The 27,388-nt window shown below is 36.5% G+C and overlaps 1 protein-coding gene across 1 annotated transcript in view; it reads left to right on the top strand.

The window, feature by feature from the left end:
• Positions 1–6,745: 6,745 nt before the first annotated feature.
• The window catches only part of FZD3 (frizzled class receptor 3), a 145,870-nt gene continuing 125,227 nt past the window's right edge, over positions 6,746–27,388 (top strand). Inside the window, exon 1 of the mRNA XM_006864343.1 lies at positions 6,746–7,275. Within this exon, the coding sequence (XP_006864405.1) occupies positions 7,087–7,275 (189 nt within the window). The 5' untranslated portion in view covers positions 6,746–7,086. The remainder of the gene's footprint in view (positions 7,276–27,388) is intronic.

Here is a 27,388-nt window from a genome sequence, read left to right as displayed (position 1 = left end):
TTCTACAACACCACACCAGGATTCCATGTTATTTATTTTGAGGAACTCTTTAAAAGGTGTTTCTGAATTGAAAGTGAAATAAGTGCTGTTGAGTCAGTTCCAACCCATAGCAACCCTGTGTAGGGTTTCTGAGTGAGCTTTGCAGTTCAATGCATTAACCCACAATGCCACACCAGGACTCCGGAAGTGAAATATACTGTCTGTATTTATGGACTAGCACGAAAATTAGATTCTGATAATAATAAAAATGATCACATTCTATATAGATGCATAAATAGAAATAAAATTGCTGAGTATAGCAATCTATTTAAGGACCTTCTTGAAGAGCTCTTGGGATCTTCCTTATTTTCATTGTTCTAGGACTCTCAACCTACTTTTGTGTTCACAGTTGCTACCCCTGCTTTTTTCCTACCTGAGTTTTTTGTGTCTAACTTCAGTCAATCTTGGGAGGACAGTTTTCTAAGATTGTACCTTTTTGTTTGCCCTTAGGTCTAACTTCAGTCAATCTTGGGAGGATAGTCTTCTAAGATTGCACCTTTTTGTTTGCCCTTAGGACAAATACACAGCTTATTTTATTTTATGTGTTTTCACTTTTTAATCATGAAAAGGAAACTGATACATAATAGCTGGAGAATATCAGATTCTTGATGTTGTACATTCATAAAAATAAAGAGGTTTAAAAGTATGTAGTTCTATTTTGTGATGGGATGATAACCAAGTAACTTAATCTGAAATCAGCTTTTCAAATATTTTATGTTGCTGTGCAGAGCATTGCTTGTGCCTCTTTCCCATAGATAGGGCATGAACAATGGTTGCCATAGTACTCATTTTTTCTGGACCCTAGCCCTGAAACTACTCACTCCAATTATGTTAACCCAGTATGCCCCTTTATTCAGTTGAGATACTGCAGATCACTTTAGTAAAAAATATAATAAGAATGGGGGGGGGAAGCCCTCCCAAAACGACCCTAAAAGTGTTATTAACCTTTATTTAATAAGTTGCTATATTTTGACAGGTTTTTTGGGGGTCCAGAATTTTCTCTCTATCCCACAGGTCTGGAACTTTAATTTACAGCTTTCCTGGGACTGTACCTACCCTAGGAAAAAGAACTTGTGCTACCCACACTCACATGAGCCTGAAAAAAAGCAGAAACTCAACTCATATTGTTGAAGAGTGATTGGAATATATATCAAACGTTTTAAAACTGTATGTACTTAGCTGATGGTGATCTGATTTTTTTCAGTGTGGAAGATCAGTTTTTGACTCATACTATGTTGATCCACAGTTTTTTGCTTTTCTTACCACCTACATAGTGCATCCCTTAGCTTTTTGCTTAATTGTTGTCGTTAAGTGCCATCGAACGATTCCGACCCATAGCGATCCTGTATAGGGTTTCCAAGAAGCAGCTAGTGAGCTTGAACCACCAACCTTGCAGTTCAAATGACTTTGCAGTCTGACGTATTAGCCCACAGCGCCACACCAGGACTCCTTTTGCTTAATTAGAAGCCAATGAATCAGTCACTCAACTAGTATTTATCCTTGTCTACCCATCAGCAAACATTTATAGATTTGGCATACATAAAATGATGTATTGTATGTTCTTATATAAAATTCCATGGACATTTTTAATATTTTTGGTATTTTTTAAGTATTTGAAATGGTTTTATTATATTCTGTGTACATATATTTTTTTTGTATGTACAGGTAGCCCCTGACTTGGCAAACTGCGCTTAGGGATGCCTGTTTTTTGTACATCTTATCATTAGTAATATATACTACATACAATGTTGCAGTACATAATTTGCTGATATCATTTTCAAATGTTCACTTGCAGGTGTTTATATGTGGTTTCTAACCCCCAAAGACAAATAAAGATCAGATTGATTAAGATACAAATAGTAAGCGACAATAATGATAAACATTTTTTAAAAATTAGTATAGTATTTGACTTAAATCACAATTGACTATATGCACATACAGTATTGTTCTGTACATTTCTTTAAAAAACACACAACTTACATTTTTATTATCTTACCATGTTAGTAAATATAGGTCTGTGGTCATTTTTGTGACTATATAATAATACTTCATTATGTAGATATACCATAATTTATTTACTCAGCCCCTTATTGGTAGAATGTTAGGTTGTTTCCAATTTTTCATTATAAATAAGTTATACTAACATATTGGTTATGCATCATTTGTACTTGTATATTTACTTTCTTAGACTAAATTATAGAATAGGATGTACAGTCGAGTCAGTTCCAACTGATAGTGACCCTGTATAGGGTTTCCAAGGAGCTACTGGGGGATTTGAATTGCCAACCTTGTGGTTTCCCAGTCCTGTGCTGATCCTACAGCATCTCTTGCACAATCAAAGAGATTTTGAAACAGTCATTTTTTAAAGAACCAGTTTACATTCCCATTAGTAATGTTTGAAAATCTTATTTTGTCCATACCCTCTCCTATATTGTAGTCTGTGATTGCCATTCTTGGCCAGCTGGTTGATTGACAAAATGTTATCTAATATTTGCTTTTTTTAATTATTAGTAAAAATGAATATTTTTTCATGTGTGTGTTGGCTTTTTCTATTTCTTTATTGTGTGGGCTTATGTCTTTCACCCATTTTTCTATTAAAGTGTTTTCTTTACCTGCTTTTATTTTCAAAGAAAATAGTTTCCTTTTTTTTTTTTAAACATTTTATTGACTTGAGTGAAGATTTACATCAGTCTTACATTTAGCAAGTCATACACTTTGTTTTATCTCAGTGATTGCAATCCCCTCAGTGTAACATTACTCTCTGTGGTTCTTGTTTCCATTCCACCTTCTTTCCCCACCCTTCTGAATTTTGTCTTTGGGTTAATGCTGCCCTTTGGATCTTGAATGGTTGACCATTCTATGTTGTCCACACCCCACTAGTATTATTGTCCCCCTATATACCTATCTATTTATTGGCTGAAAATTGAGCCACGGGGGTGAATTCAGTTCCAGACCTGAAGGGCCAAGGGCCAAAGTCTTTGCATTCCACTAGTCTTTATCTGACCAGTAAGCCTGGTCTTTTTATGATTTGGGGTTTTTTTGTTACACATTTTCTCCTACTCTAATGTGATCTCTTTCAGAGCTGTTGGTAGTGGTAGCAATGCACAATCTAGTTCTGGTCTCAGGGTCGTGGAGATTGATGTTTGTGTGGTCAATTAGTCCAATAGACTGATTGTTTCCAAGGGTCTTCAATTTTCATAAGAAAATCATTTTCTGTACTACTTTTTGGAAGTATGTACTTATATAAAAGTATATCCTATACTCTATTATTTCATTTTAGGATTGTTGTTGTGAAGTGCCATTGAGTTGGTTCCAACCCATAGCAACCCTGTATAGGGTTTCCAAGGAGCTTGAACCACCGACTTTTCAATTCAAACTGACTTTGCTGTTCAATGCATTAACCCACAGCACCATACCAGGAATCAAAACATGATTTATGAACCACTTGCAATAGTGCCCAAAATAATTGCTAGAATACAGGTTATTTTCCAGAGATTCAGATTGTTGGGTTGTGGTGAGAGGAGCCATAAATCTGCTGTGCATTGAAATAGAGAACTGCTTTTTTGGGGGAGTCAAAATTCTTTAGGATCTTTGCTCTGCCTATTTTGTCTCACTGCATATGACTTTTTTGTTTTCATGATCATAAATTAAAATTATGATATACTAAGATTGTTGTCTTACCACTACTTATCATAGGATTTACAAAAGTATAGAAGCACCTTTGTAAGAAGGTTGGAAACTTCCCTTGCATCTGAGGCAAAAGGAGCAATCTAGAGGAATTAGCCTAAAATAGATGGACTAGACAGAAGTATAAAGATGTGTTTCATCTGGTTTTTTAAATCCAACATATTACTCAGTAGTCTTCCTTGACCCAATAATTTGAAACCCATAACTGCTTGAAAAAGAGATTAGTTTAAATGGAATCCTTGGTGCTGTTGTACACATATTCACTAGGGAGTAATGTTCCCTTTACATTTTTTTTTTTTTTTTTTTTTAACTTGCAAGCAGATAAGCAACCTGCATAAGCAACAAACTACAAAGACTGAACTTACATGGATGTTTTCATACTGTAATCAAATAAAGCCTTCAACAGTTACTTGACACATACTAATGATATGCATAATTGTTACTATGCTGCATGATAATTTGGCTTAAATATAAATGACTGTTTAATATCAGTTTTTATAGCCTAACCTCACATTTTTGGGGCCAACTTGATAGAGAAGAAATGGTAGGTCAAGCAGTCTCTGATACAAGATCTCTGATACAAGAATGTGGAGAGATTTAGATAGAGCCCCACTAATTAGACTTTTGATTCAGGGATTTCTTACAACCTTTCCCTAATTCTAAGTTCTTATATGTTGCTGTGGAGTCCTGGTATGGCATTGTAGATAAGCACTGGACTATTAAACACAAGGTTGGTGGTTCAAGCCCACCAGTCGCTCCTTGGAAATTCCATACAGGGTTGCTATGAGTCGGAACCAACTCCACCACAGGGAAGAACATATACTTGAGGAAGAAATTTGGAGGATTCAGCCACTGCTTTACTTTCCCTGAATAAGTTTTCTAGCCAGTCATAAACACATGGTATAAAGAGGTCCCCATGGAGTCCTAGTGTGGTGCTGTGGGTTAATGCGCCAGACTGCAAAGCCATTGGAACTGCAAGGTAGGCAGTTCAAGCTCACCACCTTCTCCTTGGAAACCCTATACAGGGTCGCCATGGGTCAGAACCGACTCGAAGGCACTTAACAACAAATTATTGATAGTCAATGCAGAAAGGACTGTTTAATTATCCACTTAAGCCAAACCAGCTCCAGGCATCAATGAATACACTGTTGCTGTTGTTGTTAAGTGCAATGATATCATTTCTGACTCAGCGACCCTGTATAGAGTTCTGAGGAGCAGCTGGTGGGTTTGAACCACCAACTTTGTGATTAGCAGTCTAGTGGGCCCTAGTATTTGAGTTGTCCTATTAACCTGGATCTCTAGGAATTTCTGAACCTGAATTTCTTTTCTCACCCTAGACTCTTCATCAAACATAAGCATTTAGTACATATGAAACAAAAGTAAATTTAGCAATTACTAAACTAAATCAGTATGATAGCTTAGGCTTTTTTCATACCAGACCTGCCTACCACTACACCCACAACTTCCCCATCCCAATTGAGACACAAGTATGTTCTCTCTCCTGAAAAAGTAGATTCAAGTCAAAGATTCTGAAGCTCAGTGAAAACTGGAATTGGGAGTCATTCCAATTTTTGCTGTGGTGTTTATTTTCTGTTCTCTGTGCATCCTGATAATGTGTAGTGGTCATTTGTTGGTCAAATGTTTCTAATTCAGGGATTGCATATATAGTACTAAATGTTTGTACTAAAATGAAGATGTAATCAATGGGAAATTTCCTGTATTAGTTTTAGAATCTTCTGTTTACCAGTTGGACATTGGTTCATAGAGGTAGTCTCTGTACAGATCAAAATTAAATATTTGATGTGGCTTTACCATTTATAAAGTACTTTTTTCTGTACTATTTTATAATTCACTTATATTATTCCTATTAGGTGATATTGTAGTCATTTTTAGGAAAAAAATTATGGGTTCAGAGAAATTAGTGATATGTTTATATTCACACAGTAGGAGGTTTAAATTTTTATTTATTTTTAGATCTGTTTCAAAGTATCATAGATGCCTGCTGCCAAATCAATTAATGAAAAAATTCACTATTAATGATTAAAACATGATGAATTTTAAATTTAATAACTTAGGTTATAGATATTACAGATATCACTTAAATAAAATTTAGATCCACAGTATAAGAATTTACAAGAGGATCAATTAGATTTTGAGACCAATGAAACGTTGCTGTCATAATCAAGGAGTTAAATGGTGTGCTGTAACTTGCATAAGCAGCTGAAAGTAGAAAATTAAAATTGCTTTTAAATGCTGTTCAAGGATTATTTTAATATATTGATAGCATAAGTGGTGAAGTAGAAAAACTTTAAAAACAGTTGCCATCAAGTCATATGTGACTCATGACAACCCCATATGTGCTCATGGCAGACTTTTTTTTTTTAATTAAATAAATGTTTTATTGTGAATTGTGTGATAGTTTACATGGGAGAACGTTAGTTTTACATTCATTGTATCATACATCGTTTCATTGGCATAGTTACCATACCGTCCATGCATCATCACCCAACCAAATTGTGTACCCTGCAAGTCTCCCCGTCCCAGTCTTCAGCCCATTTCCCTCTCTGGATCCCAAGTCCCCAGCCACTCCATCTCTTCACATCATCTTCTCTCATGACAGACTTTTTAGAAGTGGATCACCTGATCTTTTTTCTGAGGCACTACTGGTGGACTTGAATTTCCTATGTTTTGGTTGGCTACCAACTCTGTGGGTTAATGCTCCAGACTGCAAAGCCATTTGAACTGCAAGGTTGGTGGTTCAAACTCATCAGCTGCTCCTCAGAAACCCTATACAGGGTCGCTGTGGGTCGGAACCGACTCAACAGTACTTCACTGCAGCAACAACCAAGTACATTAACCATTTATACCACCCAGAGAGTACAGAGAAACTATGCTATATCTTTATGACGTACTTCTGTAACTATTACATAAGTATGATATCTCTCATCGAAGAGTTTAATAATAAATTATTTTGAGAGGAAATGACTAATTTCTCCCATTTCTTTTAAAAATATTTTTCAGATATTTTAATAAAAAGAAGAAATAGCTCGTCACCTAAGATGGAATCTGTTGTTTGGGAATGTGGTTGATCAACCTGATATGTTGGCCAAATGTGCCCTATGTAATAAAATGAAAAGAAGAGACAAGATGATGTCATTTTCCCGAATTGTGAAACCAAAAACAAATGCCTTTTGTGAGACCAAGCTAACAAAGCTTTGACGTTGCAAAGAATATTTAACTGTTTGAAGAACTCAGCAGTGAGATATAAAAAGTGCTTTCAAGCTGAGACCTGCAAGTGTATAAAGATCTAAAAATATTGACTAGGCCTGATCATTCAAATCTCATTTAGATCCTAAAAGGATGGCTATGAGTTGGATCGTCTTTTATCTTTGGCCCTTGACTATGTTTGTAGGGCACGTAGGTGGGCACAGTTTGTTTTCTTGTGAACCTATTACCTTGAGAATGTGCCAAGATTTGCCTTATAATACTACCTTCATGCCTAATCTTCTGAATCATTATGACCAACAGACAGCAGCTTTAGCAATGGAGGTAAGACTTGATCTATCCTTTGATATAATCTTAGAAAATTACTCTTAACCTTGCTCAGTTAACAAATGAATGCGTCTGATAAACAGCAGGGAGAATATGTTCTTTTTATTCTAAAAGTGTTGTATAACTATATATAAAACATTTAAAAAATTATATATTTAGGTTCTAAGTCTGATAGATTAAAGAATTCATGTTTGGGGAATGTTATTCTTGACTTACTTTTAGATACACTTTTATAATTAAATTTGAATCACTGGAACATGGAAGATAATAGCCATTCAGAAGTTTATAATTGTTCAGATGATGCTATGATTATATCTCTTCTAAAATTTGATTAATTGTAAAACCTTAGATAAAGAGCTATAGTATAGTAGATAATAATACTAATAAGTAATAATATTCACAATTCAGTCATTAATTGAATCTAATATGATTGAAAAAAATTAAGTTCTCTTGTTCAACTTTAGAGCTGGTGACTTATAGTGTTTGAATTTTTAAAAATACTTAAATGATTTCCTGGTCTGACCTTATTCAGACCAATTTAAAAAATGATAGCTCTTAAGTAATAAAAAAGTTTTAACTTTTTTTGTTTTAAATGATCTGTTCTTGACTTCTCAGGATTTTATGTAAAGTCATTGCCTTACTTGAAATTTTCTAATGGTAATTCTCTTAATGATTTCACTTTATAAACTATGACAAATTAATGCATATGGTGAATGATGAATTTAAATAACTGTATTGTGGCCCTGTGGGATAATGCACAAGATCACAAGGTTTGCTTGAACCACAGGATCGGCAGTTCAGATTCACCATCTGCTCCTCGGAAACCCTATACAGTGTCGCTATGAGTCGGAACTGACTTGACAGCACTTTACAACGACCGTGCTTATCTATAATGGTTTTAGAATTGTAATTAGGAAATGTTTATCAGATAAGAACCATAGTTGTGTGTCATCAAGTTGATTTTGACTCATAATGACCTACATTATGAATAGAATAGAATTGGCTCATAGGGTTTCCTAGATTGAAACTTTGTTGTTGTTGTTAAGTGCCGTCGAGTCGGTTCCGACCCATAGCGACCCTGTACAGGGTTTCCGAGGGAGATTGAAACTTTACAGAAGCAAATTACCAGGTCTTTTCTCCTGCATAGCCACGTAAACCAAACCCACTATCATCAAGTCGATTCCAACGCTTAGTGACCCAAATAGGGTTTCTGAGAGCAGACAGCCACATCTTTCTCTTACACAACAGCTGGTGAATTTGAACCCAGCCTTGTGGTTAGTAGCGTAATATCTAACCCACAGCACAAATGTGGTGGTGGTGTGACATGGAGTCACTTCCAAGTCACGGTGACCTTGTATAGGGTTTCTGAGGTTGTAAATCTTTATGGGAGCAGAAAGCCTCTTCTTTCTTCTGCAGAACCACTGGTAGTTTCAAACTGCTGACCATAAAGTTAGCAGCCCAACTCATAGTCACAGCACCAATATAGGTAGGTTCTAACCACTCTCCTTTTGGGAAGTCAAGTTCTTAACTATTGCACCACCAGGGCTCCTTGCATGGGAACTGTAGTTAAGTGCCATCGAGTTGGTTCCGACTTATAGTGACCTTGTATATAGGGTTCTTGAGGAATGGCTGGTGAGTTGAAGCTGCCGACCGTGGGATTCAAACCAACCTTGTGGTCCAGTGCTTTCTTTCACAGCACCACAGAGAGCTAGAAGGCAGAAAGCAATGGTGAGTAAAGAGGATATGCTTTGGAGTTAGACAAACCAAGGTTGGAAATCCACCACTTTCTAGCTAAATTACTTTGAGCAGATTACTTGTACTTTCTCACTATCGTTTCTTTGCTTATAAAATGGAGCAAATAATACCTACATCAGATAAGTTTTTTTGTAAAGGTAGAAAGTAAAAACTCATGTATAATGCATATGACACAGAGTAAGCATTCTGTACATGATAGCTGTTACCATTTATCCATATTTTCATGCCAGTATGGCTACATAATACAAATAATTTAAAAAAATGTTTTGTGCTTTATTTAGCCTTTAATCCATTTTAAAAGTGCTTTCAGCAAATTGAAGCCTATATGTTTTGGAATTCTTCATTTTACAGTAAAACTCAAAATATGCGAACACAAATCTTTCTGAGAAAATTTGCAGGAAGATTTATTTATTTATTTATTTTATAAATGTTTTATTGTGAATTATGTGATAGTTTACATAGGAGAACATTAGTTTTACATTCATTCTATCTTATATTGTTTCATTGCCACGGTTATAATCCCCTCCATGCATCATCAACCAACCAAAGGGTATACCCTGCAAGTCTGCCCACCCCCTCACCCCGCCCCCTAGCCCCTCTCTCTCTGGATCTAAAGTCTCCAGCTGCTCCATCTCTCTACGTCATCATCTCTGCCTCCATCTCAGGCATCACTGCTTCTCTGGGTTGGGTCCCGCTCTCCGCTCTTCTCCATTGATGGTCCTAGGGATCTCCGCTTCTAGACTGAAAAGTTAATCACTCCCTTCCTTGCTATAAAATGTCTACCTTTACATTTCCAACCCTCACAATCAGTCCTGATAACAATTATTCACTATTGTATCACAAGAGACCTATCTGCATTTCATTTAATCGGCCCTGCCTAGACAGATTGGATACTACTCAGTGGAGATTCTACCTTCCTCCACGCCCTCTGGGATCTAGGTTCCCTCTTGAAAGCTTGTAAGCCAGTCAGGTCACGTCTTGCCTTTGTAGCCCCCCTCCCTCCATTTTGGGTAGCCAATGTCCAAGTTGCCCATCCCTGTCTCTCTGTGTGTGGAGGGGGTGGCAATGATTCTTGCAGTAAGGATTTGTTTCCTCCTTTGAATTACTGCATCCATAGGTGTAGGTCAAGTTCATCCAATTGTATCAGTTTATGCTTTTTTCCCTCTTCTTTCTTCTTCTGGTTGAGCTCTGATCATCCAGTCATTGAAGCCAGGTCAAGTGGGTATTATCTGCAAGTGTGGGTGTTCTTGCGCATATCCCCTCTCTTCTTATCAGCTGGATGCTTCACTCTCCGCTCTAGTCCTCTGTGGCTATGTCACTGACTCTGGGCCCAAGAGTCCAGATCTTCCCACATTGCTGGCCAACCAGGTCTCCATCCGGGTTCACAGGAGTGTATTGAACATTGTAGGGATTATCTCACCGCTTCATTGCTGTGTTTTCCTCGCTTCCCCTTATGGGTGATGAGTGTGATCACCAATTAGAGTGTGTATTCCCATTGAGTCTTAGTCTTGGAAGAGGGTTTGCACTGAGGGGACCCGACCACTTGCCTTGATGTCTCTGTAGGAAGATTTTTACTCCAAATATTTGCAGATGCTATAGAGGTTGAGCAAAGTATTTTCTACTCTCCTTTGACAAATAAGATCTAATTGATAAAGAGAGAGATTTGGTCTAGAGTATCATGAAAATACATATCTGTTCAACACAATACGTTGGTTCTAGGAATGGTAATCTCAATTTTGTGTTAAAGCCATCAACTTTCTCACCAAAAAATGAAATAGAAATACCTTTATTTCTATTATCATTAAAAATCATTATAACTCCTATGGAAATCATATAGATTTTAAGAAGCAAGTCATAAAGATGTTTCTAGTGACTTGGGTTCAATTTCTGGTTTTGCTATCTATTTACTAGCTATAAGACTTCAGGCAGTAATTATGAAAATACCTTGAAGAATGTTAGGATTCAATGACATTTTTATAAAGTAGTTAACACAGTGTCTGGCACACAGTGGTGATCTCCAAATATTAATTCTATTCCAAATTAATTTGTCAATTATCCTTTAAAAGTACTAGAAAGATAATATATTAGCTCTAAATGAACTTGCATCCTTGGTTGTAGGTTCATGGAACATTCATAATGATGGCATGGTAGGTTATGTCTGCCCATTTCTCAACAATGCCTGTGTAGTCTAGATATTTTATTGGCAATATGATTGCTTCTTTGAATTTCAGACTTTGTAAGGAAAGTGCCAAAGTGGGTAATAATTTCCAAAGAGAAGGCTCTGCTGATTGAAAGTAATGTCAGGGATAATTGCTGGTTGCATTATTGTCATGTCAGGACCCTGATAGTACTGACAGAATCATCAGACACACTTTGAGGATGTGAAATTTCTGTTAGTAGCAAAAAAGGATGTAGAAACTCAGCAGACAAGACAGCATGCTTCCAGGTAGAAGTAAAGCTTCTCAGGTCTTCACAAGGATTTACAGCTGTGGATGATACCCTATCCCTTTATCCCTGTATTGATCCAGAAACTCTAGAAAATGTCTTCCGCCTTTTACAAAGAACAAATAATTGGAGCAAGCAATTCCAACACATTCTTGAATGTTCATTGTGAGACTGAGTTAATTGAAAGACAGCTTCTCAGGCATAGTGTCTCCCTATGAACCCAGGATTCAAGCCTGCCTAGGGTCTATTTCTGTACTGATGTTTGGTGAGGCAGAATGATGAGTGCCTGGAACAAATGGACAGTGAGCTAGGGTGCCAAGAGAAAGTATTGAATCTGAACTATTTTAATTTGATTATTTAGAATTTAAAAATTAAGATATTCTTCTGTTGTGTATATAGGAATCCTGGTCTATACTTGCTTTGGAACTGGGACAGTTTTAAGTACATGATGTAAGTGCTAATCCATTGGGGTAGAAAAGAAGGTTCTTACTACTTTTTTTTCCTTTCGTTTTTTTTCCCCAGCCTATCAAAGCATGCACATTTATGTCAAAGATACGTGCCTAATTTTTATGAGCTGTTAATAATTCTCTTTCCCTCCTGAGTATCAGTGGCATCTGATAGAAAAAATTTCCTCATTTTTGAGTGTCTCAGACCATGTTGAGTTGCCCATACTGTTAAGTAAATGTTTGGGAGCTGTCCAGCATGCAACAATAATCAACACATTTTCTTCACCGAACTACACATCATCAGGTATTTGAACTACACATCATCAGGTATTTGAACTACACATCATCATCAGACTTAAGTGGTAATAAAAGTGATCTGGGCAGCTTCCCCCCGCCTCTATATTGAATAACTAAGCCTAAGAGAATGGGAATGGAATAAATTATTGGAAAAAGCACTAGAATTAGGAGACTTGCATTCTGCCACTAAATAGGTTTGTGCCTCTTTGTATTGGTTTCTTCTAGCAAGTGAAGTTTCTCCCCTATCTATTTTATATGACAAAGAGCTCTGGTAGCGTAGTCGTTACGAATCGGGCTGCAAACTGCAAGGTCAGCAGTTCGAAACTACCAGCTGTTCTGCGGGAGAAAGATGAGGCTTTCTGCTCCCATAAAGATTTACAGCCTCAGAAACCCTGCACAGGGTTGCTATGAGTCGGAACCAACTCCACGGCACTTAACAACAACAACAACATTTTACATGACTGTAAGATAAGTGACTTGGTATGCACTGTAGGATAAGCACTTGACTGCAAGGTCAGTATGAACTGCAATGCTGGCAATTCAGACTCACCAGCTGTTCCTTAGAAATCCTATACAGTGTTGGTATGAGTTGGAACCAACTGAACAGCACTTACCAGCAACAACAAGGTAAGTGACATGGATATTAAAGAACTTTGAAGAGTTAAAGTGTTGTATGAATACAGAATATTATTGTTCATTGCTTATCACCCATTTCTTTAGTTTCAGTTAATATGTGGAAAGGAGCAATCTTTAGTATTTTTAGAAGGTAATTTGATTGTTTGTTCTATATACAAGGAGGCTTTGAAAGTTAATGGAAAAATTAAATTAAAATATGAAAAATTTCCCCTTTGTATTTTGCTTCCCCAGAAACTAGATATATAGGATTACCCCCCACTCGCCCCAGAAAACAACAACCCTCTACCATCCAGTTGACCCTATGAGTCACTGTAAGTCTTTGGGGGAGCAGACAGCCTCATCTTTCACCCATGGTGCAGCTGGTGGATTTCATTCGCTGACCTTGTAGTTAGCTGTCCAATGTCTAACCCACAGTGCTACCAGGGGTCCTTTATATAGGGTAATCAGATGAAAAGCTCCTGAGATGTTTGTGTTTGCCTTTCTCATTTTTCATTTAAGATTTACTTGTAATGGGAGCATGGCAGGCTGCCAGCAGGATAGATTCTACCTAATGGGAACACAGAGCCTAAAAGCCTTGGTTTTCTTTATGGTTCATTAAGAATAAATCACATTTGAACTAATCTAGTTATCCAAACTCAAATTTTCAAGTGTTTTTTTTTTTTTCTCAAAGTTTTTATATGGAAATTTTTAGTTACATGCAAATATAGGAAAAAGAACATAATGAGTGCATGTGTTCATCATCCATTAAAAAAAAAAAAAAAAGTGAACTCATAACCAGTCTTGTTTTATTTATGATTACATCCATCCCCCTCCAGCTGGGCTACTTAGAAGCAACTCCCAATACCATAAATATTTTAGTATTTATCTTTGAAAGATAAGAACTCTTAATATATAGCCATAATATCTAGTAATGTAATACATAATCACTGGTAAACAAATAATACTTAAATATTACCATAAAATATTCAGTTAATGTTTTATTGTATTCAATTGAAATATCTCTTATGTCTCTTATGTCTCTTATGTCTCTTATGTCTCATTTTTAGGTTCCCATTCTGTCTTTTCTCCCCATTTTTTCTTGTGGTATGTTTTTCCTATAGAATTTCTCACAGTCTATATTTTTCTGATCGCATCTTTGTGGTGGTGTTTACCGTGTTTCTGTGTTGACTACAGACAGGTAGTTGTAAAGGCTTAATTAGTCTCATATTTGATTTTTTTTTTTTTTTTGCAAAGAGTACTTCATAGGTGGTATAACCTACTTCTGCCAAGAAGCACATAATGCCTGGCTCTTACTCTTTTTGTATTATTAAGTCATTGGTGATTATTTTCTAGATTAATAATTTTATTAGGGCTTTGCAAAAATGGTGATATTCTTGTTCTATCATTTTCTCTTCATTTATCTGCTGAAACACTTTTATAAACAGGAATTTCCCTTTTATACTGATAGGTTATTTCCCTAGGTTATACTGATACACAATTTAAGTAAGAAAGACAGGAGAAATACTTGATTCTTCCCATTTAGAAGAATAAATTAATTACCAAGGGGCTTTCAATGAGGGTTTTTTTGTTTTGTTTTAACGATCATTATAAACTCAGATTTTAAACATACTGGATGTGTCTCAATCCATTGCAGTTATCATTACTATTGGCACTTAAAATGTTCAGTTTTTGGCAGTAGAAGCCTCCTCAAGATAGTTACCTGTGTTTTGTGTTTTTTTGTTGTTGTTGTTGTAACCTTTATATTGCAAATTGAGTGAAGGTTCCGAGCAGGTCATCAGTTTTACATTCAACAAATCATATACTTTGTTTGAACTTCAGTTCCTTCATTGTAACATCAGTTATCCCACTTCCTCTCTGTGATTCTTGTTTTCATTCCACCTTCTTTCCCAATTTGTCTGAATTTTATTCTTAGATGAACACTGTCCTTTTTGTATTAAATGGTTCTCCATTCCATGGTGTACATACCTCACTTGTGTTGTCCCCACTTTTGTACCTAATTACTACTTGGCTGAAAATTGAGTCACAAGGGTGAGTTCCAGACTGGAAGGATGATCAAGGGCTATCGTCTCAGTTTCCTCCAGCTTCATTGTGACCAGTAAACCTAGTCTTTTTTATAAGTTTGATTTTTATTTCACATTTTCTTCCACTCTATCCAGGACCTTGAAATATCCTTATCAGAATAGTTGGTAGTAGTAGCTGCTGGTGGTGGTGGTAGTTGTGTGTCCTGGAGTTGATTTAGACTTACAGTAAACCTGTATGGAGTTTCCAGTGCTGTAAATATTTACAAGAGCAGAAAGCTTCATCTTTCTTCCACAGAGCCACTGGCAGATCCAGACTGCTGTCCTTGTGGTTAGCGGCCCAGTTTGTAATCCACAACGCTGCCAGGGCTCCATGTAATTCTTCTGGTCTTAGGGTCCTGGAGACTGATGTTAATAATGTCCCATTAGTCCATTGGAATAATTGATTCCAAGCATCTTCAATTTTCACCACTCTTCTTTGCTCTGCACAGGGAGAGACCAGTTGTTATACCTTAAATGGCCACTCATGAGCTTTTAAGTTCCCAGTTACTACTCACCAAAGTAGACAGTAGAACACTGTCTTTTGTGGATTGTGTTACACCAATTGATCACATTGCCCCCTGAGACTGTACTCATCAGTGTTTTTGAAAAACAAACAAACAAACGAACAAAACACCTGGTCTTTGATAGCATCCTTGTAATCTAGTATGGTCCAAGTTCATTTTATAAAGTTTTGTCATTAACTTTTTGTATCAGTCATTTCTCTAGGGAGCAAAGGTTTTTTGGAAATGCTGTTTGGAGACTACAGTCTGGATGCTAAGCCTATTAATACCAAGTTGGTAATTTTTTAGGCTTTTTTATTGCAAGCACTTTACTTAACATCTTTAAGTTGATATTCTCTTTACTTTTATATGAAGGAGCCTAGTGGCGCTGTAGGATAAACGTTGGTCTGCAAGCCGTAAGGTTGGTCACTCCATAGGAGAAAGCTGAAGCTTTCTTCTCCCATAAAGATTTGCAGCCTCAGAAACCCTATATAGGATCACTCTGAGTAGGAAACAGCTTGATGGCAGTGGGTGGATTTCTTTTATGTTATTGTTGTTGTTAAGTGCCTTGGAGTTGGATCTGACTGATAGAGACCCTGTGTAGAGTTTCCAAATAGAGGCTGGTGAACTTGAACCACCAACCTTATGGTTCAGACCGATCTTGAATCCAACTCGTTAACCCAGGACTTCCTTATTTTGTAGTGAAGCTATATTATATTAAGGTAAGTAAAAACATAAATAAAAAATAGTATTAAAGTATTTCTTCAAAATCTTAAAAATGTTTGTACTTTAAAACTAACAGTATCAAAATACGGAGCTATTGTTTCTCAATATATCCTCCATTGAGGCTTATATACTTCTGAAGGCTTTCCCTGCACTCTTTGATTACACGACAACAAAACAGCAGTTTGGCATCCTGAGGGATGCCAGTTGTGTTCCTTTTAATGTTCTTAGGTTTTGGAAACGAAATGAAGTCTGTAGGGACAAGGTCAGAGCTGTAGGGTGGATGGGGTAAGGTTTTCAAATGAAAATCTAGTAGAACACTTCTTGCTACCCTTAAAGATTGTGCAGGTGCATTATCGTGATGGAAAGAAATCTCTGGGCACAACTTTCCTGGCCTTTTTCTCACCAAGGCAGTTTTCAATTTTCTTAAAACTTCTTAACAATTTGTTGTTGTACTCACCAGTGTTTTTTGACACCACCTGGTCTTTGCTAGCATAGTGCCATGTAGCTGGTTCCGACTCATAGTAACCCTGCATAGGGTTTCCAAGGAGCAGCTGGTGGGTTTGAACTGCTGACCTTATAGTTAGCAGTCCAGTGTTTATCTTATAGAACCACACCAGGCCGCTTAATTGTCCTGTGTCCTTTAAGAAAGTCTATCAAGATTATCCCTTTGTTGTTGTTAAGTGCCATCCAGTTGGTTCCAACTTACAGCGACCTTGTATAGGGCTTCCAAGGACTGGCTGGTCTTGTTATTAGCAGTTCCTACATGGCCACTATCAACTTCTTAGCTGACTTGTCTGCCTTGAATTTAACTGGCCCAGCAGATCCCAATGGAAGCCACTATTTTGAATGTACCTTTTTTTTGAAGGCACCTTAATATGAGACTAAAGACAGATGTATTACTGAGAGAACTTGTCTTCAGTCATCCAGAGTGATATCAGAGACATACTATTGTTGTTAGGTGCCATTAAGTCAGCTCCAATTCATAACGAACTTATGTACAACAGAATGAAACACTGCCCAGTCCTGCGCCATCCTCACAATTTTTGTTACACTGGAGCCCATTGTTGCTGCCACTGTGCCAATCTGTTTGCTTGGGGTTTTCCTCTTTTTTGCTGACTCTCTACTTTATCAAGCATAATGCGCTTCTCCAGGGACTAGTTCTTCCTGATAATATGTCTGAAGTATGAGAGACGAAGTCTGGCCATTCTGGCTTCTAAGGAGCATTCTGGCTGTATTTCTTCCAATACAGATTTGTTTGTTGTTCTGGCAGTCATGGTACTTTCAATATTTTTTCTTCAACACCATAACTCAAATGCATCTATTTTTCTATGATCTTCCTTATTCGTTGTTCAACTTGCACATGTATTTGAGGCTATTAAAAATACCACAGCTTGGGTCAGGTGCACCTTAGTCCCTAAACTGTTATCTTTGCTCTTAAACACCTTAAAGATACCAAGTATGTCCTTCTTTAGAAATTGATTCCTCTTGAATGATATGTTCAAAAAGCAAGCTAGTTGAACAGTGTTCTGTTGTGATCCAGCTCTGATAGCGTAGTGGTTACGAATCGGGCTGCGAACCTTAAGGTCAGTGGTTCGAAACTACCAGCCGCTCCACGGGAGAAAGATGAGGCTTTCTACTCCCGTAAGGATTTACACCCTCGGAAACCCTGTACAGGGTCGCTATGGGTCGGAACCGACTCGACGGCACTTAACAACAACAACAACAACAATTTTCAAAAGTAGATCACCAGACATTTCTTCCTAGTTTCTCTTCATCTAGAAGCACCACTGAAACCTGTCTGCCATGGATGACCCTGCTATTAATTGAAATACTGGTTATATAACTTCCAGCATTATAGCAACTTAACAACCTACCAGAATAGGACAAACTGATAGGTGGGTGGTATATCCTTCTACCCTTTTTGATATAGTATATTTTTGTGTGTCTATTAGTTGTTTCCAACTCCTAGTGACCCCATTTAGAGTTTCTGAGAGCTGTTAACTTTTTGAATACCAATCCAGGAATGTTTTTCTCTCCAGTTTGCTTTTTCATTTAATAATATGACTTGAGACCAACTCTGTGGCACTAACAACAATCCTTACCAGTGTTTGTAGGTATTTCTTATTTTTCATAACTACCGTTTTATGTCATTGGGTTAGATAGTCCATGTTTATTCCTTCAATCACCTATTAATGGACATTTGGGTTATCTCCTGTCTTTTGCTGTTACAAAACATCCATTAAGAAATAAAGAAGTCAAAGAAGTGAACAAAAAATTTCCAAGGGTAGTTTCAGAAGACAAAGTAAAGTATTATAATAAAATGTGCAGACCTGGAGTTAGAAAACCAAAAGGAAAGAATATGTGCAGCATTTCTCAAGTGGAAGATAGAATGTACGAAATATGAATTTAGGAAAATTGGAAGTTGTCAAAAATGAAATGGAGCACATAAACATCGATATCCTAGGCATGTGTGAGCTAAACTGGCTGGTATTGGCCATTTTGAATCAGATAATCATCTGATTTATTATGCCAGGAACGACAAGTTAAAGAGGAAAGGTGTCGCATTCATTTTCAAGAACATTTCAAGATCTATCCTAAAGTATAATGCTTGCTGTCTGTGATAGAATAATTTCCATATGCCTAGAAGAAAGACCATTAATACCACTATTACTCAAATTTATGCCCCAATCCCTAAAGCCAGTAATGAAGAAATTGAAGAATTCTCCCAACTTCTTCAGTCTGAAATTGATCTAACATGCAATCGAGATGGATTGACAATTACTGGTGACTGGAATGTGAAGGTTGAAATAAAGAGGAAGGATCAGTAGTTGGAAAAGATGACCTAGATGATAGAAATGATGCTGGAGACCTCATGATAAGAATATTGCAAGACCAATGGCATTCATTGCAAATTTCTTTTTTTTAAAAAAAAAAACACATAAAAGACAACTATACACATTGATCTTACCAGATGGAATACATAGGGATGAAATTGACTATATCTTTGTGAAGAGATGGTGGAAAAGCTCAATATCATCAGCTAAAACAAGGCCAAGTGTCAACTGGGGAACAGACCATCAATCGTTCATCAGCAAGTTCAGGCTGAAGCTGAATAAAATTAAAACAAGTTCATGAGAACCAAAATATGACCCCGAACATTTCTTACCTGAATTTAGAGATCATCTCAAGAACAGATTTGATGCATTAGACACTAATGACTCAATATCAGAACAACTATGGGATGACATCAAGAACATCATACAGGAAGAAAACAAAAGATCATTAACGACAAGAAAGAAAGAAAAGACCAAAATGGATGTCAGAAGAGACTCAGAAATTTGCTCTTCAGTGTTGATATGCTAAAATGAATGGAAGAAATGAAGAAGTCAAAGAGGTGAACAAAAAATTTCAAAGGGCTTGTTTGAGAAGAGAAAGTAAAGTATTATAATAAAATGTGCAAAGACCTGGAGTTAGAGAACCAAAAGGGAGGAACATGCTCAGCATTTCTTAACTTGAACTAAAGAAAAAATTCAAGCTTCATGTTGCAATGTTAAAGGATTCTTTGATCAAAATATTGAATGATGCAGAAAGTATAAAAAAAAAAAGATGGAATACATACATAGTCATGAAAAAGAAATGGCCGATGTTCAGCCATATTAAGAGATAGCATATGATCAAGAGCCAGTGATACTGAAGAAAGAAGTTCAAGTAGCACTGAAGACATTGGTGAAAAACAAACCTCCTGGAATTGATGGAATACAAATTGAAATCTTTCAACAAACCAATGCAACACTGATGGCACTCACTCATCTATGCCAAGAAATTTGGAAGACAGTTATCTGGTTAACTAAATGGAAGCTATCCAAATTTGTGCCCATTTCCAAAGACAGGTGACTCAAAGGAATGTGGAAATTGTCAAACAATTATCAACAGTACATGCAAGTAAAATTTTTCTGAAGGTAACTAAAAAATGACTGCAATAGTGCAGTGACAGACAACTGAATTCAAGCCAGATTCGGAAGTGGACGTGCATCTAGGAATATCATTACTGATGTCAGATGGATCTTTGCTAAAATCAGAGAATACCAGAAAGACATTTACTTGTGCTTTCAACTGTGTGTGGATCCTGACTAGCTATGGATAGCATTGTAAAGAATGGGTTTTTCAGAACATTTTATTGTGCTCATAAGGAACCTGTACATAGACAAGAGGCAGTTGTTAAAACGGAACAAGGGGATACTGAATGGTTTAAAATCAGGAAAGGTGTGTGTTAGCATTGTATACTTTTATCATATTTATTTAATTTGTTTGCTGAGCAAATAATCTGAGGAGCTGGATTATATAAGAAAAGCGTGGCATCAGGATTGGAGGAAGACTCATTAACAGCCTGCGATATGCAGATGATTCAACCTTGTTTGCTGAAACAAAGAGAACAACAATAGCAAGAGTATGAAATTTAGAGGCATAATAATTCAATTCAAGCTCTGTTTTTTGCTACTGGTCAATTGTGTGACAATGAAAATGTTACAATCTCTAAACTGTTGGTAGAATGGAATTGATTATAAGGATCAAATGAGATAATGTGAAAACTATTTTTTTAACTGTCATTTCCAACCCTTGTTGACTAGCTCAAATCCAAAGGTGATGTTGTTAAGTATCGTCTTCTTGTTAGGGGCCATTGAGTCAGTACCGACTCATAGCGACTCTATGTAGAACAGAATGAAACACTGCCTGGTCCTGGTCCAACTTCACAATTGCTGCTACGCTTGAGCCCATTGATGCTGCCAATGTGCCATCCATCTCACTGGCAGTCTTCCTCATTCTCCAACCCTCCATGTTACCAAACATGATTTTCTGGCATTCTCTGCTTTTAGCAAAGATCCGTCTGATATCAGCAATGATATCCTTAGTTGTATGTCCTCTTCTGAATCCAACTTGAATTCAGTTGTCTGTCGCTGTACTGTTGCAGCCATTTTTAAATTACCTTCAGTTGATTCCTATTCATAGTGACTCTGTATGTTGTTTCCTGTGCTGTAAATCTTTATGAGAGCAGAAAGTCTCATCTTTCTCCCATGGAGTGACTGATGGACTTGAACCTCTGACCTTCTGTGCATTTGATTATCCTACAGCAACACCAGCACTCTGAAAGTATGGTTGATGTTGTTGTTGTTAAGTGCTGTGGAGTTGGTTCTGACTCACAGCAATCCTTTATAGGATTTTCAAGGACTGGCTGGTGCATTTGAACTGCCAACCTTGCAGTTAGCATCCAGTGCTTATCCTACCTACTTTTCTAGCCTCATTTACCATTTGCAATCTCTGTTCATTACAGTTGCACAAACTTGTTAGCATTCCTTGAACCTACTATGTTTTTGCAAACAGTTGTCTCTGGAATACTTTTCCATTATTCCCTTTTGTGGTTGTTGTTAAGTGCTGTTGAGTCTATTCAACGCATAGCAGCCCTCTATAGGGTTTCCAAGGAGTGGCTGGTGAGTTTGAACTGCTGACCACATGGTTGAGTCCTTAATCCTGTAGCGCCACTCACCTGATTTGGATGTTATTTCCTTTGAAAACCTGGAATGCCCGAAAGTGTCAGTGTCTCGTCCATACTACCAGTACATTTTATATATACCTTTATTTTAGTATTTGTGTTTTGCATTATTTAGCTGAACTCCTAGTATGGTGCTGTAGGATCAGCATTGGACTGTGAACCACTAGATCGGCAGTTCAAGCCCACCAGCTGCTCCTCAGAAACCCTATACAGGAGTGGCTGGTGAGTTTGAACTGCTGACATTGCAGTTCAAACCAACTTTGAAGTTGAGTGCTTATCCTATGGCACCATACTAGGAGCTCCCCTCTCTCCCAGTAAAGATGTTGTTATGTGCTGTGGAGTCAGTTCTGACTCATAGTGACCCTGTACAGGGTTTCCGAAGCTGTAAATCTTTACGGGAGCAGAAAGCCTCATCTTTCTCCTGTGGAACAGCTGGTAGTTTCGAACTACTGACTGTGAGATTAGCAGCCCGATTCGTAACCACTACATTACCAGAGCCCTGTAAAAAATAGAGTCTAAAAAATCCTATGGGGATAGTCTACTCTGTGTCCATAGAGTCGCCATGGGTTGAAACTGACTCAAAGGCACCTAACACTAGAATTTTAACTCCTTAAGGCAAAGTTTGTCCTTTTTGTATGTACAGCGTATAGTATAGTACTTTGTACAAATAAATGCTTGAATTGACTTTATGAGCTTTATGAACTGTAAATCTCTTAAGAGGTAGTGGAGGTAGTAGTCAGTCATGATTACAATGCCGTATGCCTCAATATTTACTCTCTTGGGATTATAAATAACAGTGCATTTGGCAGGGATAGTGATAGTAATCTTGATTCCAATAATACCACATACCTGAGAAAACTAGTTTTCACTTCATGTTTTTGGGTTTTATTTTGTTTTTTGTTAAAATGACTTGAAGCTTTATGTGTTTGCATTTATAAGTGGTATAATTAAACAAAAATAAATAAATAAAGCAACCCAATTTTTTATGTTTCCTCTGCCTCAGTACACTTTTTCATCTTTGTCAAAAGCTTGTTCTACTTATAAATATTATTTTTTTAGAAGGTAGATAACAAAGCACTGTATCATCCTGAGTTTGATGGAGAAAAAAATATATTTGGATGTTCATTATTTATGCACAGTGGGAGCTTGGTGACTCTGTAGAGTAGGCATTGGGATGCAAACCACAGAGTTGGTAGTTCAATCCCACCAGCCACTCCTCAGGAGAATAATGAGACTTTGTGCTTCTAAAAGGATTTACAGCCACAGAAACCCTATACAGGAGTCCTGGTGTGGCACTATAAGATAAACACTGGATTGCTAACCACAAGGTCAGTGGTACAAACCCTCCTCAGAAACCCTGTATACAGGGTTGTTATGAGTCTGAACTGACTCCCTGGCTCTAATCAACAATAACATGAGTGGGAACCAACTGAAGGACACTTAACAACAACAATAGTATAGTGGTGGTTCCTAAGTTAGCATAATTTATTGGTATTTTTTTATGCTCTTCATTTAATGCTTATATTTTCTGATTTTTCTTTAAGAAACATATGTGCTTTTAAAATAAGAAAGATTGGTTAAACAAAAAGAGAAACTATTTTAAAAATTACAACTGTCCTTTTTTTGTCCATCTCCTAATACAGTGAGTGCCTTTGATGTAATAATAGTTATTAAATATGTCTTGAATGAATAAGGAAATTAGAAGGAAAAAGGTGGTAAATGCCACAAAACAGGCATAAATACTAAGAGGATTGAAACTAGAAAATGGTCAAATGTGGAGGAGATTAAGGGAAGCTTCAAGTTGCAGATGGTATTTGAATGGACTTTGAAAAAGATTTTTTTTGGTCTTTTTTTGTTTTTCAGAGACTAGTATAATGAATCCTATGTATCAGTAACTAGTAATATTTTATGGATGGACTTTTTAGAAAATGATATTTTAGTCTTAGAATTCATGGTTTATGTCTTTATAGAATTGTATGTATTATTCCACAGTTTTACTTTCCTTGCTATCTTTTATTTAAGTTAATATTAATGAGATGACTTTCCCTAAGCAAGCACTCTAGTGAAGTCTTCTGAGAAGCTTATTATATGACAGGGGAAACCAGCCAACAATTAAGAATTTTCTAAATTGAAAAATGTACATACAAGTGTAATGTAGTAGAGAATTAATTGCAGTTACTCATCCTTGACTTTAAAAAAATAGTATCAACTTTAAAAAATATTAGATTTTCTTATGTGACAATCACTTTAAAGGAAACCGTAAAAATATGAGTTAAATTTTTGAATGTGGTATAACTTACAACCTGGCTTTTAAAGTTTAATCTTTTAAGACAGACCATAATTAAGAATTTTTCATAATATCTGAAATTTTAGTAGTTTACTTCCTAAAGAAATTCACATTTACTAACTGATCATGGAATGTCCCCTTTGACATACAAAGATAAATGTACTGTGATAATGACAAATTTCTGTAAACCAGCTTACTAAAAGACATTGGAAAATATTTAATATGCCATCATGGAGCATTGAAAACATTAATAATTGTAAAAGAAAAGCAACTCTATGGGATTAGAGGTGTATATAATAAAAGGGGTTTTAAATGAAGTCTTATTTTTTAAGCACTTCAAAATTTTTTTTTTTAAAGTTTGAAAAACTCTTTATTCTGATTTGGATCTGAAGTAACTATGAGTATTTTCAAAGGCATTCCACATTTGGTTTTACATTTAATGAATTTAGTCATAATATTAGCAAACCTACCAGGATACCGTATCTATGGTTACTAGACCCTTTGTAGAGTGACAAAGATTGGAATTCTGGTTTTCAAGAGTCAAATTTTGGCCTTTGACTCTGTCCCCTTTTCACATCCCTTGCTAAGCTTGGACTGTTGCTATGCTTGAAGGATTGTCAGCTAGCAGGTTCCTATGGTAATGAATGGAAATTTAAAAGAAGAAAGGGAATGGAAGCACAAAGGCTTGGTTCATTTGAATTTGAACGAAGAATGGAAGGTTCCCTGTAGTTCATCTTTGTTGTAGAAATCAGAAATTTAATTTTAGAAAGTTACTTTGCAGTTTGTAAACTTCCTATACTCTTGTCTTGATCTAGTGAACAAAAGTGTTTTACTATATAAGGAAGTCGAATAAGGATTTTAAAAAACTTTTGATCCACTAAAGATCAACTTTTTTCTACTTCAAAGAATTATAATAGTATTTCTTATCTCTTTTGTTTTCAACTTTACATTATCCAAGCTACTTCATTTATTTATTTTTTTAAAAAAACTTTTACAGAGCAGATCACCAGTTTTACATTCAACAAATCCTATACTTTGCTTCATTACAATGATTGCAATCCCCTCCAGGTACTTTAAATTAACAGTATTTATTGCTATTCACTTTAACTCTTAAACTCTTCCCTGTGTTTCCTGCTACCTTCTGTCTTCTGTCAACCTCCCTCTTTTTGTGTATTGCCTGGGCCATCACCCATGTTAACATGTGTCTACCCTGTAGCCTGGAGTCCTGGTGTGGTGCTGTGAGTTAATGTGCTAGATTGCAAAGTCGCTTTGAACCGTAACGTTGGCGGTTCAAGCTCACCAGTTGCTCCTCAGAAACCCTATACAGGGTCACTATGGGTCAGAACCAACTTGACAGCACTTAACAACACAACAACCCTGTAACCTGTGAATAACTAACCACCCCTCTCCCCAACCATCATGGAATATTTATTTTATCAAGAAAACATTTTCTTAACTTTTTACAACGGTGGTCTTATACAATATTTGTCCTCTTGTAACTGACCAGTTTCACTTAGCATAAGGCCCTCCAGGTTCATGTGAGGTGTTTTTCAGATTCATGTTTGTTTGTTTGTTTTTTTCCAAAGTTTTGTAATATTCCATGTGTGTATGTACCAAGGTTGGTTTAACCATTTTCAGTTGCTAAACATTTAGACTGTCTCCATCTTTTTTATATATCTCTGTAGACAGCATATTGAAATATCCTGGAGTTTTTTGTGTGGGGGGAGTTATTTTTTAATCCATTTTGTTACTGTCTGTCTCTTGACTGGTACATTTAATCCTTTTACATTCAGTGTAATTATGAATAGGTATGAATTGATTGCTGGAGTCCTGGTGTGGCACTGGACTGCAAAGACATTTTGAAGTACAAGGTTGGCGGTTCAAGCTCACCAACCACTCCTCGGAAACCCTATACAGTGTCGTTATGGGTCCGAACCAACTCAGTGGCACATAAATTGATTGCTGTCATTTTTCTGTGTGTTATTTTGTGGTGCTGCTGGTTTCTTGGTTCCACATAAGTTTTGTGCTGAGTTCATTTTGTTTGATGATTTACTTTTCATTTCTGTTGTATTAATTAAATCTTTCTGATTTTCCTCTTATTTTATTTTTATGTGCTGTCAAGTCAGCTCCGACTCATAGCAACCCTATGTAGGGTTTCTAAGGAGGGGCTGGTGGTTTTAACCTTGCAGTTGAAAGGAACTTCAGGCTTCTGTGCATTGTCCTGCATTGCCTTACCAGGACTTCACTTTGATGTGAATGTGTATAAATTTCCTTTGAGGTTACCCTGTAATTTATTAATTTTTCTCTCATTTAAAATATTTGGATTTATTTTGAAATCTACTTGACTTCCTTGCTCTTTTGAAGTTCTCTAGCTACACTGTTACTTCTTTTTGCTACACTGTATAACATAGACTTCATTATACATTGATATCTCTGGCTCTTATTTTCAGTCGTTAGGAAACCCTGTGCAGGGTCACTATGAGTCGGAACTGACTCCAGGGCACATAACAACAACAACAAGGTTTGTTTTACTTGAAATACTTCTATATCTGGATTGAGTTCTGGGTGGTATTGTCATGTATGATAATTTCAAGTTGTTATTTGCTATTGTTGGTTCTCAGTCTAAAGAACATCCGTTGGTATTGTTTGTAAAGTTGGTCTGATTCTTACAGATTCCTTTAATTTCTGTTTATCTGGAAATGTCTCAGTCTTAACCATTGTAGTTGAGGAACAGCTTTGCTGAGTATATAGTCCTTGGTTGGCATTTTGTTTTGCTTCAGAGTTTTGTAAGTGTCATCCCATTGTGTTCTTTCCTGTATGGTTCCTACTGGGAAATCAGAGCTTATTCTTATTGGTTCTCCTTTGTAGGTAACTTTTGTTTTTCCTGAGCTGCTCTCAGGATTCTTTCCTTGTCTTTGGTTTTGGAATGTTTAATTATGATATGTCTTGGTGATTATGGATCTATCCTGTTTAGGGTTTGTCCAGCTTCTTGTATGCTTATCATTTCATTTTTTGTGATTTTAGGAAACTTTTCTTCCAACTATTCTTTGATAATTTTCTCTGTGCTTTTTATTGTCTCTTCCTGATCTGGAATTCCAATAACCTGTTTAAGTTATTCTTCTTCATGCTGTCCCATGCAACTCTTAGGCTTTCTTCAGATTTTTTCACTCTTTTTTCTGTTTGTTCTTCTAGCATAGAGGTATTGAGAGATTTATCTTCAAGTTCACTAATTTGCACTTCCATGGCTTCAGATCTGCTCCTTTGCCCTTTCAATGAGTTGTCCATTTCTGAAAACTTGGTATTAATCTTCTCGATTTCTTATTGCAGGTTTTGTATTGTTTCAAAATTTTTATTTATTTTACCAGTTTGTTATTGTAGTGTTTTCTTGAATACTTCTCTTTTTTTTTTTT

The sequence above is a fragment of the Chrysochloris asiatica genome, unplaced genomic scaffold, assembly GCF_000296735.1.
Source record: "Chrysochloris asiatica unplaced genomic scaffold, ChrAsi1.0 scaffold00064, whole genome shotgun sequence".
Classification (NCBI taxonomy): Eukaryota; Metazoa; Chordata; class Mammalia; order Afrosoricida; family Chrysochloridae; genus Chrysochloris; species Chrysochloris asiatica.
The sequence above is the reverse complement of the archived record's forward strand: the minus strand, read 5'-3'. Positions and strand labels throughout refer to the sequence as shown.